Below are 16,076 nucleotides of genomic sequence, written 5' to 3'. Positions count from 1 at the left end.
GCAGCTGTGAATTGGCGTACAATGCACGCTAGCATCTTTGTCCTGCATTGCAGCAGCTCCGTCAGGGTGCCCGCAATCTTCTGTTCAGTGCACATCGCTTCTCTCAGTGGATACGCGCCGCAAGAGGGCTCGAGCTTTTATCCATTCATCGGGATTGAGAAGACGAGAAAGCCACGTGATGCCGGTTGGCGGTGTCGATAGGGATTCTGCAGCTACAGAATTCTGATGTATAGAAGGCGGGCTCCGAAGGTAGAACCCGCTGCTTGAAAGACCTGAGGGAGTTGTGATACTCAAGCGCACAGACATCCCTGTTGCCCGCGTATTCGGCGAGAACGTTATTCTAACGTCCACCTTCACATCGACCGGCTGCCTGGCCGACTTCTGTCTCTATTCTGAAGGGCAGAATGGTGAAAAACCCGCTGCTCGCGGAGCCCCGACCACAAAGGAGTGTCCGGGTGGATTCTGAATCCTGCACGTTGGAGGTTTGGCGCACACAGCTACACACGGCAGTGTCAGCCAAACCTCCGACATGTGCAGAGCTCCACTGCGATGTGCACAAGCCACGCTGTAGACGGCCAGTACGAACTGATAGATAACTGCTCGCATTTAGTGTGTTTCTTCTGACGCAAGGGCGAAGCGATTGTATAGCTAGGCTGACAGGGGAAAAACCTTCCGTCGCCGGGACTTGAACCCGGGTCGCGCGGGTGAGAGCCGCGTATCCTAACCACCTAGACTACGACGGATGGTTCACCCTCTTTACGAGCAGACACTCTTGCCTTACAACTGAAAGGGCTCCTTTCGGAACAGACTGTTCTACAGCGGAAACAATACCTCCTGCGCTGCAATAATAAAGGTGTCTTTTCCGATGGGAAAGGCCTGCTCCGGTAAAACTCTGTGACGAGCTTCGACGTGTGCAATGGACGGACCGGCTGTGGCTGTACGGACCAGCTTTCACCAATATGCTGCACGGGAACTTGACGGAGAGACCTGTCTTTTCAGGGGCAAAACTATTTGATGATGTGCCCTCACGAAGCGTCCCCTGCGTCTCAAAAGTTAGTGATGGACAACGGACGGGCACTGCCGCGGAAGCGCTCTCGGAAAGAGACGGCCTACCAGTGCGCGATGTGTGCGAACAGCCCCGCATCATAGCCTGAGGGGGGCCAGGGGAGCGCTTGCTTGGCTTGGTTGGCTTTGAGCAGGCGAAGGCAATGCGCAGGTTCCGTTTCTTCTCTCACTTTTTGATTGTGAGTTGCGCGATTGTGGAGTGGTGTGGATTGTGCGTTGCGGCGTGGTCGTTTTTTTTCGATCGCGGTAGTGATGTGTCGTTTGACTGCAGCTGCTTTTCCGTGAGCAGACTTGCATGTCTTCGGTAATTCTAAGAATAAGAAGCAGGTTTTAGGCGTCCCTCTCTGGTGCATTGAGGTGTTTCTTCGCCCGCCGGAAAGTGTTCCCTCTGGATCGCATATGTGGAAGGCGATTGTGTAGGCAACCCTCCACGTGCTGAGGAGTCCCAGCTTCCAAGAGTCTCCGGGCGGCTGGTCATGCACGACAAGCTGTTTGTTTGTTGCAAGTGAAGTCCTCGATTTCGCGTGTCCGTGCTCTTGCGTGAGATCACTCTTAGATCGGGGTAAGCATCACGGTGTGCCTCTCAAGTGTCACGTGCGTGGGTCCTACCGAGTACCAAGAAGACTCAGTCGAAAATGCAGTCGAGCCAGGAAAACCCGTCGCAGCAGTCCACAGTCTCCGGTGCTGGAGAATCTCCCATGTCCGGTCTGGCGTCGGGAGGGTCTCCCACAAGTTCTCCGGTGGGCAGAGAGCAGCAGAAAGATTCAATCTGGCTGATCGGGGACACCCGCGTGACAGTCCGACCAGGCAAGCGAGTCGACGTGGAGAAGCTATACCCAGTAAGTTGATTTTCCATTGGCTCCGGCTAGCGTGTCCTGGGACGACGATCAGGTGATTCCCTCTTTTGAAAGGGCAGTCGGGTTCAGTAGTTCGGCATCAGAAGTGTCACGACGGAAAAACACAGTTCGGGAGAACTTCGGCGTGGTAGACTCGGGAGCTATCTCGGTTGGCGTTTCTTTCTTGAAGGATTTTGGCTGTTTCGCGCACATGATAGAGGCGCCGTGCGTTGGAGAATTGATCTGTCTGAGTGTGCCGCGCCGAGCAGTGAAACAGCGACTTCGTGATCAGAGGGGCGTGGGCTCATCGGCTTTCCAGGCCTTCAGCTAGGTTAGCTCCCAGTTCAGCTCAGCCATTTGCTGCTTCGTTGCTTCTTTGTTTACGCCTTCTCCGGTCGCTCTTTCAAGCGTGGTTAGCAGTTTCACTGTTCTGCTGAACACCTTTCCAGGATAAGCCAGTGAACAAACAGCAGAGGTGCCTGCTCTGTAACTCTTCAACGTCATTCTTAGATTCATTGTTCCTGAATGATTGCAGGGATACGTCGTAAAGAAGGGTGGAAAAGTCGTGTACCCTGATGAGACGGGGTGCATGACCGCCGAAGGAGGAGCAACATACGAACTAAAGGATTGTTTGTCGGCCCCTGCCCGAAGCGCTGTGGCCGCGTACTCAAGCTTCACGAGCGGGTCTTACTGTTAATGAAGGAGCTGCACGGGCGATGCTTATGACTTTTCTCGCGTCGCACGTTTTTTTTTGGAAGGACGTACTGCTGTCATCGGGTTATTTACTGACTGGCATATGTGTGGACAGGTGGTTGCAACACGAAGTACGGAGGTAGTTGTAGTAATGGTGCTGGGCACAGGCACGTCTTTCCTGTGTCTGGGATCAGCATGGAAGAAGACGTCGCGTAGACTGGTGCCTTGGGGGACTGTAGCGTTCGTTTCGAGGAGGGCAAATAGCCTCCCTCAGGAAATCTGTCTTTCAGAGCGGAGAGGCAGGTTTTCTGTAGAGAAATGAAGGCCCTGTTGCGCAACGCAGTTTGCTCCATGAACGAAGCTTGACTGACCGTATTTGTTGTGAGCATGAGGAGGGAGGGGAACTCTCAGAAGGTGAGAGAAGTATCTTCCGTTCTGCACGGAGTAGTGTGTTGGTCACTTTTCTTCTATGTTTTTACATTGGACGTCCCCGATCAGACAGGGCGCAGATGTTTTGATAGTGGTGTACCACGGAAAGAAGTGATTGACCGCGTGGGCTGGCACCGAGATTTGTCTGTCCATGTTTTTGGTAAGACTGTGGACGGATTGGTGCAAATGTTGTGCTGCATGCATAACAAATTTGATCGCATGATGGTGTACATCGCCTGCACGGCGTTTCACTACCCCATTTTGAAACCATTCCCACGTGTTGTTGTTTCCGCCGGGAATGTGTGGTGTGATAGCAAACCGTCTACACGAGCGCGCGGCCACAGGCGCCCACGTAGCGTCGCCTGCAGGTAAATGTCAGTCAGATATATGACACGGTGTGGTGAGTCCGAGGCGGACGACAGAAGTCACAAACACCGGGGAAACGGCCGGAATTTCTTAGTTGTTAGTCGCCCCGCACCGACCGCAAGGAAATTGTGCGAAAGCGTGGGGCGCATCGTAACACTGGAGTGTCCCAGTTACGGACTGGCACGACACTGGTCGACTGCGGCTTGTATGGAGTCTCCCACTTACGGAACGCCACGACACAGGTCGACTGCGGCTGGTAGGGGGGGGGTGATGGAGGTGCGACGGAAGACCGGACGTGTTCGTCTGAAACATGCAAACGAATACGGGCATAGCGTTTCTGCGTGTTGACGGCGCAGGCGGACAAGTACCGTCTCCGGCGACGGGCAAACCCGCTCGGTTTGTGACAGCGCAAGCGCCGGAGCGAAGGCGGGCGGTGTTTCTGATAGACAGGGAAGTGTGTCAGATCTCCACCGAATATAGAGGTGTCTTAGATTTTCACAGGGCGTGTGGACGTGTGCAGACGGTGCGCGAACGGTAGAGCGCAGCAACTGTTCGGTTGGGCAGTACAAGGGGAAGGGGTCATGCAGTAGCTTTCGGGCATTCTTTCTGCGGAAGGTGTTAGCGCATAACGCCAGCTTTTTGTAAGAGGGAAGCGGCCGACGGTGACAGTGCGCGCGCATTATCGGGCAAACCCCGTCCGCAGGAGCAAGGTTTCGGAAGTGCGGGCAAAAGGCAGCAGACTTGGGAATCACTGCAGAGCGTGAGAGCGGGTCCCAGCGGTGAAAAAGCTGCTGAAGAGAGCTTACTGCCAGACGAGTAGCTGAACCAGGGACGCACCGGCACGACAGACAAATGTTTCGAATGGGGATACGCCTGTCTCTCACTTGGTGTCCGCAAACAAGAACGGTTTGTTACCTGGCTGGAGTTCAAGAATACTGAGCAGATTCGGCGTCATTCGCAGTGAAGGACGGTAGAGAAAGCTGGATGCGTGTAGTCTCACTCCACTCCGAGGGACGAAATCTGGGACAGAAGGTCCTGTAGAGTTTTTCTTCGTTCCCGCCATAGAGCATCCTCTTCCCCGGATTCTGTCTGCGACTCGTGACTTTGGAGGGAAGGAAAAGAGGAGTTGCCTTCTTGTTGACGTGTTTTGCGGTCGTCACTGAGAGAGCCGCACGAGGAGCAAGCAACTGGGGGGTCGGTATTTTCTAAGCTGAGCCGGATGAGGTTGTTGAGGCCTTGAAGTTCATCAGGGGCCAACTGGAAAAGAATTGTCCACGTTCGGCCTTCGCTCTGGTTTAGCTGCGCTAGAACTTCAGCTGTTACCGTGGCGACCCTGCGTTTTGTCCAATGAGTCAGATGCCACTCTGCTTCGCTGAGACTCTCTTTTCGCACTCTGCTTGCCATGGTCTCTTTCTCGTTTGCTTGCCGTTCCACTGGAAGTTGGCCCTTAAGGCGGGTCTGGACACTGTCGCCGGCAGGTTCACTCCGGCCTCCATTGCCGTGGGAGTTGGCCCGGGTACGGTCGACACCTCTATCACATGAGTCTGGTAGGGTGCTTTCATACTTCAGGTGGTCTTCTATCTGCCTCTCCGCTGTACGTGTATCTTGGAGGACAGTTACGAAGAGCCTTGTAAGTACTTGAGTGATCTCAGAGAGTATATCAGCCTCCAAAGAAACCTTGAAGATTTTCCGAACCAAGCCCGCGGCAGCCAGCTGTTCGAGGAGAGCGCCTCTCCCAGCGACGCACGCAGGGCACCCCGCTTCCTGGTTCAAGGGAAGAGCAGATAAGGGAGGAGTGAAACAGTCTGATGTGACCATTGTCCCTCGGGGATCCGAGGAGGCTTTTGTTCCAGGAGACTCCTCAGCTACGCGGCCCCCAAGGCCAGCACCTGCTTTTGCGGTGCGGCTCGATATGGCCAGCGCTTTCCCGTCTCCCTGGCCTCCTTCGCCTCCTCGTGTACCATTCATTTGTTGCTGCTGGCCACGTTGAAGTCTCCGGGGTTCCTGTGGGTGGCTAGAGGCCTGTGGGCTAGTTGTCCTGGCCGCATCCCTCCTACTCCGCGTACTAGTGGCCGGATCAAGCTGAGGCCGCTGAAGAGAATGTGTACGAGAAGAATGTGAACATTTGGCCTTCCACTGCCGAAGAAATGCAAAGAACGTTTGAGGAAGGCAAGGAGTACGAGATGTGTGCTTCCACTTTCCTCGTTGATCCTTTTCCTGTGCGTGATGCCCCGGATTTTCCTTGACTTCCGGCTCGGAGCTATTGTATATACCATGCGTTGTCGTAGACTCGGTGTTCTCAGCAGCTGAATCCCCCACGTTCTCCCTATTCGGAGAGGAATCCGTGCCCTCCCTGTTTCGCGGCTTGCACATGGGGCTTGCTGCCCCATTCTTAGCCAGTGTCTCCTGACATCCCGGCTCCGCGCCAGGGCACTCTGCTCTGAGTGTCTGGATGATAAGTCTGCGTGACGGGGTTGACGCTAACCTTCTCGCCACTCTGTCAAGTTCCGCAGACCGCTCGCCATGCATCTGTTTGTTTTGTCTTCCCTTCCCTTCTCCTTCTTTTCTTTTGGAGCGGGAATCTTCGTGGGCGTAGGCACGAATACTGGCTGAAGACTGCTGGAGTTTGATCAGTTGCATGCGCCTGAGGAGATCCACACTCTCCTCATACGAGCGGCGCTGACGGTCTCTTCGCATATCCAGGCGGTGCACTTTCTGGATCGCCCGAAGGTCTCGGAGTTCTTCTCCCAGGTGGTCTGCGAGTGACGTTACTGAACCGAAGGTGACTGGGCTGGGCTCACTCCGTGGCCCGACTCCGGGATTTACAGTTACTGTGGTAGGTGCTACGGTCAGTTGCCGTTCTCTGGCTGGGGTGCGGCATATGGCTATGTTCTGACTAAGCCAAGAGAAGTCTCTGGTTGCCAGCGCCTGCAAAGTTCGAACCATAAACGATCTCCCAAGAAAATTCTCCTCAGTTTGTTCACTCCTTGTCGCCACTGCGCTCTCGCAAGCACTAGATCGGTGTGTGCTTTGATCTGTGGTTTCCGTCTCCCGTGAAGGACCGCCGGTTTCATGGTAGCCTTGTGCCAGTTCTGATTCGAGGCTCTCTAGGGCATCAAGGGCGTCGTTTATTCTTCCCTCCCGCCTCATGCAGGCCGCGTGCAAGAAGGGGACCAAGGGGCTCTCTGACCAGGCTGACTGTGCAGCTTTTTCCTGTTCAAGAGCGACAGATACTCTAGAGAGTGTTAGCTGGGCGAAGGCCTGATTGGAAAGGAAGACAGATCGGAGCTTCTTGTAGTGGTCGAGAATAAGTGACCGGGGTTGCACCGAGGACGAGGAAGGGCTTTCAGGGCAGGACGGAGTTTTCTTGCTGAGCTCATCAAGGGCAAGTCCGAAGCACTTTACCGCACTCCTCGAGCTGCCAGTTCGGTAATGACGAAGGCCCAAGCTGTTGTGAGTCAAAGCTTGCTGACAGGCCTTCTCCGCTTCTTCGAGCAACACTGCTTCTTCCTCTTTGCGAGGCACCTCTGAGCTAGCGATGTTGACGGCCGTTCTGACCCTTGCTTGTACCTTCATCTTCGACCTGGTTTGTTGGTGCTCCTTCGTGACCTATTGTTGTCCACACACAAGGTGAGGACACACTGCAAAACGTCATTCACAGGTCCAATCTTTTTCGTGGTAACACATCGCGTCCCGGTACTGCTGAGGAAACATTTTTCAGTTGTGCACGAGGGATGAGTCCCAGTTGGGCTGGGAATGTACCACTGGCACCTTGGTAGGAGCTGCTTTGGAAGCCTGCTATGCGTCCCACGTGACGTACAGGTGGTATAGTGTTCGGTAGATCAAGAAAATTGCTGCGGTGTAGCTTTCCGCCGTAGGTTCTGGACACTTCCGGGAGCTTTTTCCCGCAGGACCCTCCCTCGCAGGGCTGTCAAACTTTTTGTGCGCTCCCCCATGGTTGTGGCAACTTGCACGCCGGAACGCGTTTCGGTACCACTGGCAGGTGTCACTGCCCGATGTGCTGCTGCGGGAAGTAATGCACACGCAGGGAAAAAGGGCTGCTCGTTCATACGGAGGTACAAAATGGTCTGGAGTGCGGTGGGTGTATAGCATTCCAGCTGAAGATTTTGGGTGGCTGCGTAGTACGCTTTTCTGGTTGTCCTGCAGTTGCTGGACTTCACACCGGCAACCGGCCCCTTGGTGCTGGGAGCTGTTCTTCTCTGCGTGGCCTCCCCACTTGGTCTAGGCTAAACTCTCACACGTGAAGAGACGTCCGCCTGACTCGCCTCGAAGGCGCCGTACTTCCCGCCCGCAGCTGGTCCCGCGATCTCCCGTCTCACCTTGGCGAGGCATTCTCCCTTCTGTATTGCTACTGGGGGCGCCGTAATGAGGCCACTACTTTTCACTTCGGTACCCTCATTCTCCTCAGCTTCATCAATTTTCTTCAGCTCGTCATCGACACTGAACTTGTCCCAGGCGGCGTAGTATGCAGGCAAGGTGTTCTCATCCCGAGCCAGCTTCTTCCTGCCTTCGCAAGCCTGGGGGGTCTTTTTGGATGGCTCTCGCGGTTCAATGTCTGGCTGCACTCAGCAGCAGGATCGAGAGCACACGACGTTTGTGTACTTACCTACTGAAGTCCACTGAGGGGCGCATCAAAGTATGCTTCAGCATGGTGTGTCGCACGAGACAGGCAGTGCACCAGACCCGCACGGACTTATTTACATACGAGGGGTGACACAGTAGGCGAGACCTTTCGTGTCTAGAAGGAAGTGTCAGTCCGTCGCGGCGGTTGCTCCTGCGCACTCAGGTGACGCCCAAACTCGGGAATCAGGTACATTCGGTAATAACCAGCTGGAGCTTTGAAGCGACAACTACCCCACCTGGAAAAAACATCCCTGCTTTCGAACGAACTGACTACTTGGGCTTCTAGTACGTATAGCAAATAGTCCTCGGCGTGTAAACACGCTCCGTGTTTCAACTTCAACCCAGGCAGCTTTTGTGCCAGTGGAAAAGAAATGGTTCGCACCCTTCGCAAGTCGTTATCGATGGACAATCAGCTGCCAAGATGTGTAAGCAAAATCCCTGGTAGCTGGTCTCACGCTTACTAACACTTGGGCAAACCCTCACTGCGCACCTGGATTGCACATTTCCCTGACTGTTCAGTGCGGGGAGCACGGAACGCCACGGGGCGAACGCTCTGCCGAGTAGTGTCTGTGCGTTCTAAAGTTAGTTAGGGGCCTGCTAACGGCCTGTCCAGCCACGCGCGAGACGGCGCTTTTGGCGGATCTCCACGCAACACACAGCACAGGCGGGGGGGCTTGCCTGCGATGCACTCACTGCTTTGTTTGCCTTTGCCACCTGACTCCCTTTACAGGGTTCCGGTCCCTTGCAAGGGTGGGACGCTCCGCCGTCAGCCTTCCTGAGCTCCCGTGCCACTTTGTCTTTTTTCTTCATCTCTTCTTCCCATTTCTTGAGGTCCTCAAAATAGCTTCGGATTTCCTCGGCATTGTGTCGAATCTGAGTTTGGATTGCCATACCAGCCATCTTCGTAACTTGTTTAAACAGGGTTCACTTGTGAAGAGCATGCGAAGGCTCACCAAACGTTATATCCTTGTTTCGTTTGAGAAAATGTGTCAACCCTAACCAGGACTAATTCTTCGCTGTGAGCTGCGAGGCCGCGGCCCGGACCGGGGTGTTCAAGAGTGTCCGCAGTTCTGCGTGTTGGCACTGAAAAATGTGACGCGACTGAAATATGTCGGAAAGAGGTGGCGCACAGGATGCCAGAAGGTCGCCTTTCCTAATCTGTTATACTTTTCTGTGTCCACCTCCCGGGTACAGAACTCCGCACTTCAAGGATGCACACTAGGGAGAGGAGGCTACCTCTGTCATTGCCACAGACAACGATTCTTTCAAGAAAAACAAAAAGGTTCTCCGGATGGGGCAGCGTTCTCCAGTTTGCAAACAGTCGATTGAAGTTTCAGTAAGCTACGATGTACCTCAGACTGGGTCGCTTGGCGGAACAGGTCCCCCATGACGGAAGGCAGTTCAGCACGTGAGACCACCTTTTTGTCCAAGCTCGACACGTCGGGAGCTTCGACCAGTTATCGAATGAAAAACAACTGACCAGGATACCTAGAAGAGTAGTAGAGGCCGACATATTGCCGTTTACTGCAGGTCCGGGGCAAGCGGGCTTGTGTGCACTTCCGGGACCACTCCGCATGCAAAATATATCGTCCCGCGCGCTCTTGGGGTGCCAGAACCCATGGGGCCGAGAAGTTCAGAAGACGCGCTTTCTTGCTGCAGCTTTCTCACTGATGTCCAGGAATGATACATACGAACATCGCCCTACGCACCTGGACAGGGTCTACGGGCCATGGTGTGTCCGCATCAGTTCGCCTATGGTCTCATCGCCTCTGTAACTAGCAGTATTACACTATAACCAGTATCCGAGTTTGCGGAGTATCGTTTCATTAGCCCCGGGCTTGCAAATTAACCTGGCTGCAGTGGGTACGCGCTACGTGTTTCCGCCCTCTTCGAAGCTGCAACTCCACAAGACACTGCGTCGGGCCGCAAAGAAGCCACCGAAGCGGTCACCCACGCGTCACAGCTAGATGAGAACCATTTGTCGGATCTGCCAGAAAAGCTGTCCAAACTCCCACGCGGAAGCGTAGACAGCCCGTCGGTTTTGACGGGACTTGGCCAGCGTTGAAAACTACAGTGGATGGGCATCCCAGTCCGGAAGCGAAGCATCCGTGTCTGTGCTTCAGTAGTCCGGTCACCCCCGGTGCGCGAGCAGCGACAGTGACTCATTGTTGCTGCGTTGCGAGTCAGCATTCCCCGCGAGCGGGCAGTAATCCGAGCAGCCAGTGCGCGTCCGCTAAGCGCAACCGAAGTACTAAATCATAACCGCTGTCCAAGGCAGTGAGAAACCGACAGCGGCGCAGGCGCACTCGTTCTTCAAAGAAAAGCGAGTCACTGCCCGACTTAGTATCCTGGACCTACGCAACTTGCAGTTACATGAGAACGTCGAATGCCAAAGGGGTAGCGCTCCTGTTACGGCCCTCCTTGCAGGGGTGGTCTCTACGAGCGTTGCTGCTCCAAAGCGACAGATCCTTGACCCTGGGCTGAGAAGTGTTGTGACTCGATGTGCGTGTTGCTCTCATGCACTGGCGGCATGCTGTTGACGGATTTCGCTTCGAGAGTTCCCACTATCATTTGCGCGCGAGTCAATTAGTCGGGTACCCAGTTTACTTTTGAATGAGCGCTGCAAAGTAGCGTCAGTTTCTGAGTTCGGAAAGCGAGCAATGTGGGGAGGCCTGACACTCTTTGGAGCCAGCGCTCTGTCAGGTGGGGGTTTGCCTGCGACATGCAGTCCCCGCCAGGTGCAGTGCTTTGTTGAGTTTTATTGTGAAGATACTGTCTGGCCCCACACTTGTGGCTGTCGTTACCGCTTTATGCAGTTTTGGACGAAGAAACAGGCAAAGGCACTTCGGGGAGACTACTCCCCGGGAAGGACGTCACCGTTTGCAAAAACACACCTCTCACTGGCTTGTTCGGGCGTGTTGAGCTCACTAGTGCCGTACAATAGCGGTGAGCTTCTCGAGGCATGAGAAGCTTGTGGCTGCCTCAAGCTCACAGAAATGCCACATGTATTCTACTGTAGTGTGTCGCACTGTTTTCCAGGAGCCTTCGTTCCGCTTCGCTTTGCTCATGAGTTACTATACCTTCACATGTACAGAGGTCCTGATCCTGTCCTCCGAACATGTGAAAGTCCCGCTGGCCACGTCGTGCCGACCTTCAGCGGGGCGGCCCCCTTCGGTCGTTGCCGACAAACTTTTTGGGACAAGCGATAATCTTTCGCACACGTAACTACATTTAGCCGTGAGGCCCACCGTCCGTGCATCTCCTCTGACGGCTCACTCGCTAGAGCGTACGACCTGATCATCTCGTAGCTGGATATGCCGGACTAACTTGAGTCAGGCCCTGCAATCGCTTCGCCTCGGTTAATGACGTCAAGACAATGGTGTCAAAGCTGCAGTCCGAGTCGCGTTGCAACACCATAGGTGCTCACTTGTCTTCCAGATGATGCTTCGGAACTAACGTTTCCACGGCACACAATGCCTAGCCCTTCACAGTCAGCCGAGACAGACTGGGTAGACCGGTTGCCGCCTCAGCGATCGGTCTCCCTGTATTGGGTTGAAAAATGGCTGTTGGCATTGGACTGCATACAGGTATGGAGCCTCTTATGGCTCATCGTGTACCCGCAGTTCCCCCTCCACTGGAACCGGCACACACGTCCAATTCTCCTACTTAACCTTGACTTCTTCCACGTCTTTTTCAACGACTTGGAGTCAGCGAATGTGCTGGTCGCCAGTGAGCTGGGCGAAGAGGTGCTTCCACGACTCCTCCTCGCGGGTATTGAGACAGGTCTTGTCCTATTGGGGATCTTAGTCTTGTGGCTGGGTGCGAGATGGATCAGTTTCGCCAAGTCTCCCGCCGAGAAGAGAAAGGAGGCCCAAGAGCGCGCTCACCGGCGTCTGCAGCAGTCACGGCTATCCACTGCTCGAATGTCCCTAAGTGCATACTTCGCTACAGCCGATACGCAAGAGCTCGGTGCCCAGGACACGGCGTGGGGCAAATTCCGGGCATTCTGCGAGGATACTCGGCACAGCTTCTGCACAGGCATCGTCCACGGGAGGATAATCTTGCTGACCTGGGTATTTGCTCCGTACATGAACACTGTGCTTCCCATTGCTCTCTGCCAGGACCAAGCCGAGATCTGCGGTGACTCCAAAATGATGCTGGGACGGGTGTTTCTGGGAGGCATCGCCGTAGTCTTTGCCCTTTTTGCCATTTCATATGTGGGCGACCACGTCAGCAAACACGTGGTTGGGGACACTGACGGGCAGCACGAGGAATACCTGCAGCAAAAAGAGCTTGAATATATGCTCCACCTGAACGACAGCTGGAAGGTGCAAATGCTCTGGGTCTTCACCTCCTTCAAGCGCGAGTGGCGACGCTCGCACCATCGTCAAACGCTTATGATCGTCAAGCTTTTGCTCTGTGTAATCATTGCCGTCTTCGGGAACCAGCCCGACAGGCCAGCATTCGGGGCTGCCTGGATTCTCAAACTTATTTTCCCTGATGGATTTTTGCATGGCCCAGCAACGGCCAGTTCGTCTGAGCCGGAGGCCGAGGTTGCGGCGGTCTCAAACGACGAGCTGTCAATTTCTGACTCTCTCCGCGACATGCTAACCAATCCGTTTGGCACACGGACTCAGAGCATCCTCGGCTTCATCGTTATGTTCTGCTTCACACTACCCTCCCTGCTCCGACTGCCGTATCGTCAAGCATCCACAAACATACTGTTCGCGTCAAACTGGATTATACTAACTGTCCTCGCAGGGTTCAGTATCACTCTCGCCTGCTCCGACCTCACCCCGGCACTGCTTCACAACAACAATCTCCAGCTCCTACTACCGCTGCTCCATGTCTTCCTCATTTGTATCTGGGTACTGACAGTTATCTTCGGCTTCTTCACGACGCTCTTGCCCAGCTCATCGAGTTCCCTGCTTATACGGTCTGATCAACAAATTGAAGAAGAGGACGAGGGTCTCCTACAGGAGTACGGCTCCAATGAATTGAAGAAGGAGCGGCGCAAGAGACTCTGGCGAGAGAAACGCAAGCTCTACCTGCATCACACTCATCGTATGCTGCGAAATGCTTGTTCGAAGAGAGCCAACAAGGCGATCCTGCTTGTCAAACGCACGCTAAGTTGGGGTGACCCCGATTTTGAAAACGACCCGGACACCGACGGACTATATCCGACGTTTCTGGACAGTCCATGGCCAATTTCCTTCTATGAAGGCCGGTACTTCATCAGAGGTTTTCCTGAGGTGCTCCGTTCTGTGCAAAACGCGCGAAGAATCATCGAAAGATACCTTTTCGCAGACAAAAGCCTGGTCCCGCTTTCCGCGCTTGACGCAGCACACGCAGACCTGCAGGACCATCTGGCGGGCTTTCTCAGTCTGCAGGACGAACAGCTGCCCCTAGGGAAAAATAAAAATCTAGAGGACGTGAAGCCCACGGCGAACCACGACGAGATTGAGGAAGCACTCGCGCGGGCAAAAAAGCACCTCGCGGATCTCCTGGGTGAAGGTGACTCTGATGACGGCGGCGTGGACGAAGAGGACGACGAGGAGAATGAAGCCGACGAAGACGAAACCTCTCAGAAGTCGGCAGAAGACGACGAAGAGAATCAGAGCCTCCTCGGTGAAGACGACGCCTTCGGCGAGCTTGTCGGCCCGGAAGCCGGAAGCGGTATGGAGAACCGCGGTCTGCTAGGAGACAAAACAGATCAGCTGCAGCACGTCAACCAGCTCATAGAGATGCTGAATAAAGGAGAAGACACAAGAAGGCACAATGTACAAAGATTCTTTGATAAGGAAACCAACGACGTGGACGTTGATGAGCCATTCCGTGCACTCCTCCGCCCGGGCGCAAGGAACGTCGCCCTGTTCGGCACTCCGCAAGAGCAACCAGGGCTTGCCGCTCTCGACAATGCCCTGAAGATTCTCGATGACGAAAGCCTTTCGCGCCGGCAGCAGGCGAAGAGCTTCGCACACAGACTGGCTGAGGGCGTGCTAGTGGCTGCTGCCTCTGTTGCATTCCGGGCTGCAGATGACGTAGACCGGCCCGATGCAGACGCTTTGACTTTTTCAGGCTCCAGCGTGGGAGGTGCTCGTCGCAAACGGAGTCCGCTCGATGATGTGTTGGAAGAAGTGCGGGAAGAAGCCGAAGACCAGCGCGCAGGTGCGCTTCTTGGGGGGGGGATTGTCGACTCCGCGCAGGCGGCTGAGACGAATCAGTTGGCGGATGTTGACTTTGACAGTCCTGCACTTCCGTCCACAACAGAGATGAAGAAGTTTCTGAAGGAGTCTCAGGAAATTGCAGATCATCTTGCTGACAAGCTCCTCAACCGTGGCGACACAGATAGAGACAATACGGAAGGAAACGACGCCGTGATAGCAAAACCTGGAGAGGACGGGGTGGCGGCAGTGGAAGAAACGGTAGTCAAGAAGAAGAAGAAGCCAAGGAAAAAGAAAAAAAAGAAACTGAAGACTGATCCAGGCGCATTCTCATACCTACCTGAAGGGTCCGAGAGAGCCGTTGCCGCTTTCCGCGTGCGGCGGCTCAGCACTCTGTCACACCTATCCCAGCGCTTCTCCGCGTTGCCTATTAAGAAGCTTTTCGAGGAAATGCGCCATAGACAAACGCTAACCCATGCTTTTAGGTGGATTCTCTTGGAGACCTTTGAGCTACTCGCTAGTAAGCAGCCTCCATTCACCAGCCTCAGGAAGGCGATGGTGAGACGTCTTTGCTTCACTGGACATTGTAGTCCGTCCCAGACTCAGGCCCCTGTGCAGCCTGACCATGTTGCAATACCCCCCGTCAGGAGAGCAGATAGTAGTCTAACACACACTCCCAAAGCACACGAGGACGGAGGTGCAGTGCTACTGAGGACGCCAATTCCTCTGCGTACTTGCCCGCACGGCAGAGTGCGGCCGCAGGTCGAAGTACCGGAGTGCAGCAACTCCCGAGTAATATAGCGTGCCACGACGCACCATACAGGTTTGTCTAGTGACAACAAGATACCGCGGAACAGAACAGTACCCCCTTTTATCAAAGGCTTGGAGTCCACGTAATTCCCGGCTATGCGGTACCGAACATAGCTGTGAATCAGGAACACTGTCCCCTGTCCCCGAGATGAATTGCGACCACTCCGACCTGCTCTACTGCTGTTATCACTAAGGATACCCGACTTGGGGACACGTATACTCGCTCGTGCAACCAGTTGTTCTACTGCCTGGAGAGCCAGCCGCAACAACTCTGTAGTCCTCACGCTTTAAATACGTGCTGCGGACGGACAACAACGGTGTGTTCATGTTCCCAGAGCACAAGCGAGCTGCTGTCACTAGGCTCATCACAAATTTTCGAAACTATTTTGCTTTTCTGGTACCTGACTGCTCTTTGACTGCATTGCTGCAGGCCTGAAACAAGAGGTGGCGCCCGTGACGTGTTTGCCTAGACCACTGCCAAACGGCGGCAATGCTTTGATGTGTCTGCTGGCGAAACGCTGCAGACAGCGGGACAAAGATCTCATTTTCATGACTCCCACAAAAAAGAGGATTCTGACAAAGCTTCTGGCTCTCCAGTTCCTATGTGGAAGGTACCTGGCCACTCATGACCGCACAGATGAGCTTGTCACTCAGATGCTGAGAGGCCTGACCGCCTTACTCGGCTAACGGGTTTCGGAAGAGCGTTCTCACGCTCTTCGTGAAGTAACCTTGGAATCTGAATCTCGCCTTTACGGTGTCCAAAGCTCACCTGTCAGCCTTGCCTTTCCGAGATTTCCGACAACAGCTTTGTGTGCTCTATAAGCTGGACGTCGTTCACTCTCCCATGACAAGTAAGAGAACACTAAAAACTGAGCCAACCGCTGACGCTTTACAACTTCGAAGATCCCCGGCACACGCTGCGAACTGAAACATTGCCTCTACGGCCGGTGATGCCATCCTCTCTGGCTACAGTTACGCGACGAAGCGCAACCAGTTCATAATGCCCCCAACGGAGCAACCACTGCGACTTAATGACACATGACACCTCAGTTCGAGCTTGTTGAACACA

The 16,076-nt window shown here is 54.4% G+C and overlaps 3 protein-coding genes across 3 annotated transcripts; 2 read left to right on the top strand and 1 right to left on the bottom strand.

The window, feature by feature from the left end:
* Window positions 1–1,061: 1,061 nt before the first annotated feature.
* On the top strand, window positions 1,062–3,148 carry CSUI_002603 (uncharacterized protein). Its single transcript, XM_068062803.1, has 2 exons — window positions 1,062–1,904; window positions 2,437–3,148. The coding sequence occupies exons 1-2, from the start codon at window positions 1,701–1,703 to the stop codon at window positions 2,596–2,598; spliced, it is 366 nt and encodes a 121-aa protein (XP_067925214.1). The 5' UTR covers window positions 1,062–1,700; the 3' UTR covers window positions 2,599–3,148.
* A 1,237-nt stretch (window positions 3,149–4,385) lies between these two features.
* Window positions 4,386–8,933, bottom strand: CSUI_002602 (tetratricopeptide repeat protein; the record flags this gene model as incomplete). The annotated part of the gene is made up of 3 exons (XM_068062802.1): window positions 4,386–6,998; window positions 7,730–7,969; window positions 8,727–8,933. The coding sequence occupies 3 exons, from the start codon at window positions 8,931–8,933 to the stop codon at window positions 4,386–4,388; spliced, it is 3,060 nt and encodes a 1,019-aa protein (XP_067925213.1).
* A 2,573-nt stretch (window positions 8,934–11,506) lies between these two features.
* Window positions 11,507–15,694, top strand: CSUI_002601 (uncharacterized protein; the record flags this gene model as incomplete). Its single annotated transcript, XM_068062801.1, has 2 exons — window positions 11,507–14,717; window positions 15,438–15,694. The coding sequence occupies 2 exons, from the start codon at window positions 11,507–11,509 to the stop codon at window positions 15,692–15,694; spliced, it is 3,468 nt and encodes a 1,155-aa protein (XP_067925212.1).
* Window positions 15,695–16,076: the final 382 nt, after the last annotated feature.

This window comes from Cystoisospora suis (genome assembly GCF_002600585.1).
Source record: "Cystoisospora suis strain Wien I chromosome Unknown contig_1083, whole genome shotgun sequence".
Lineage (NCBI taxonomy): Eukaryota > Apicomplexa > Conoidasida > Eucoccidiorida > Sarcocystidae > Cystoisospora > Cystoisospora suis.
This window is presented reverse-complemented; position numbering and strand designations above follow the sequence as displayed.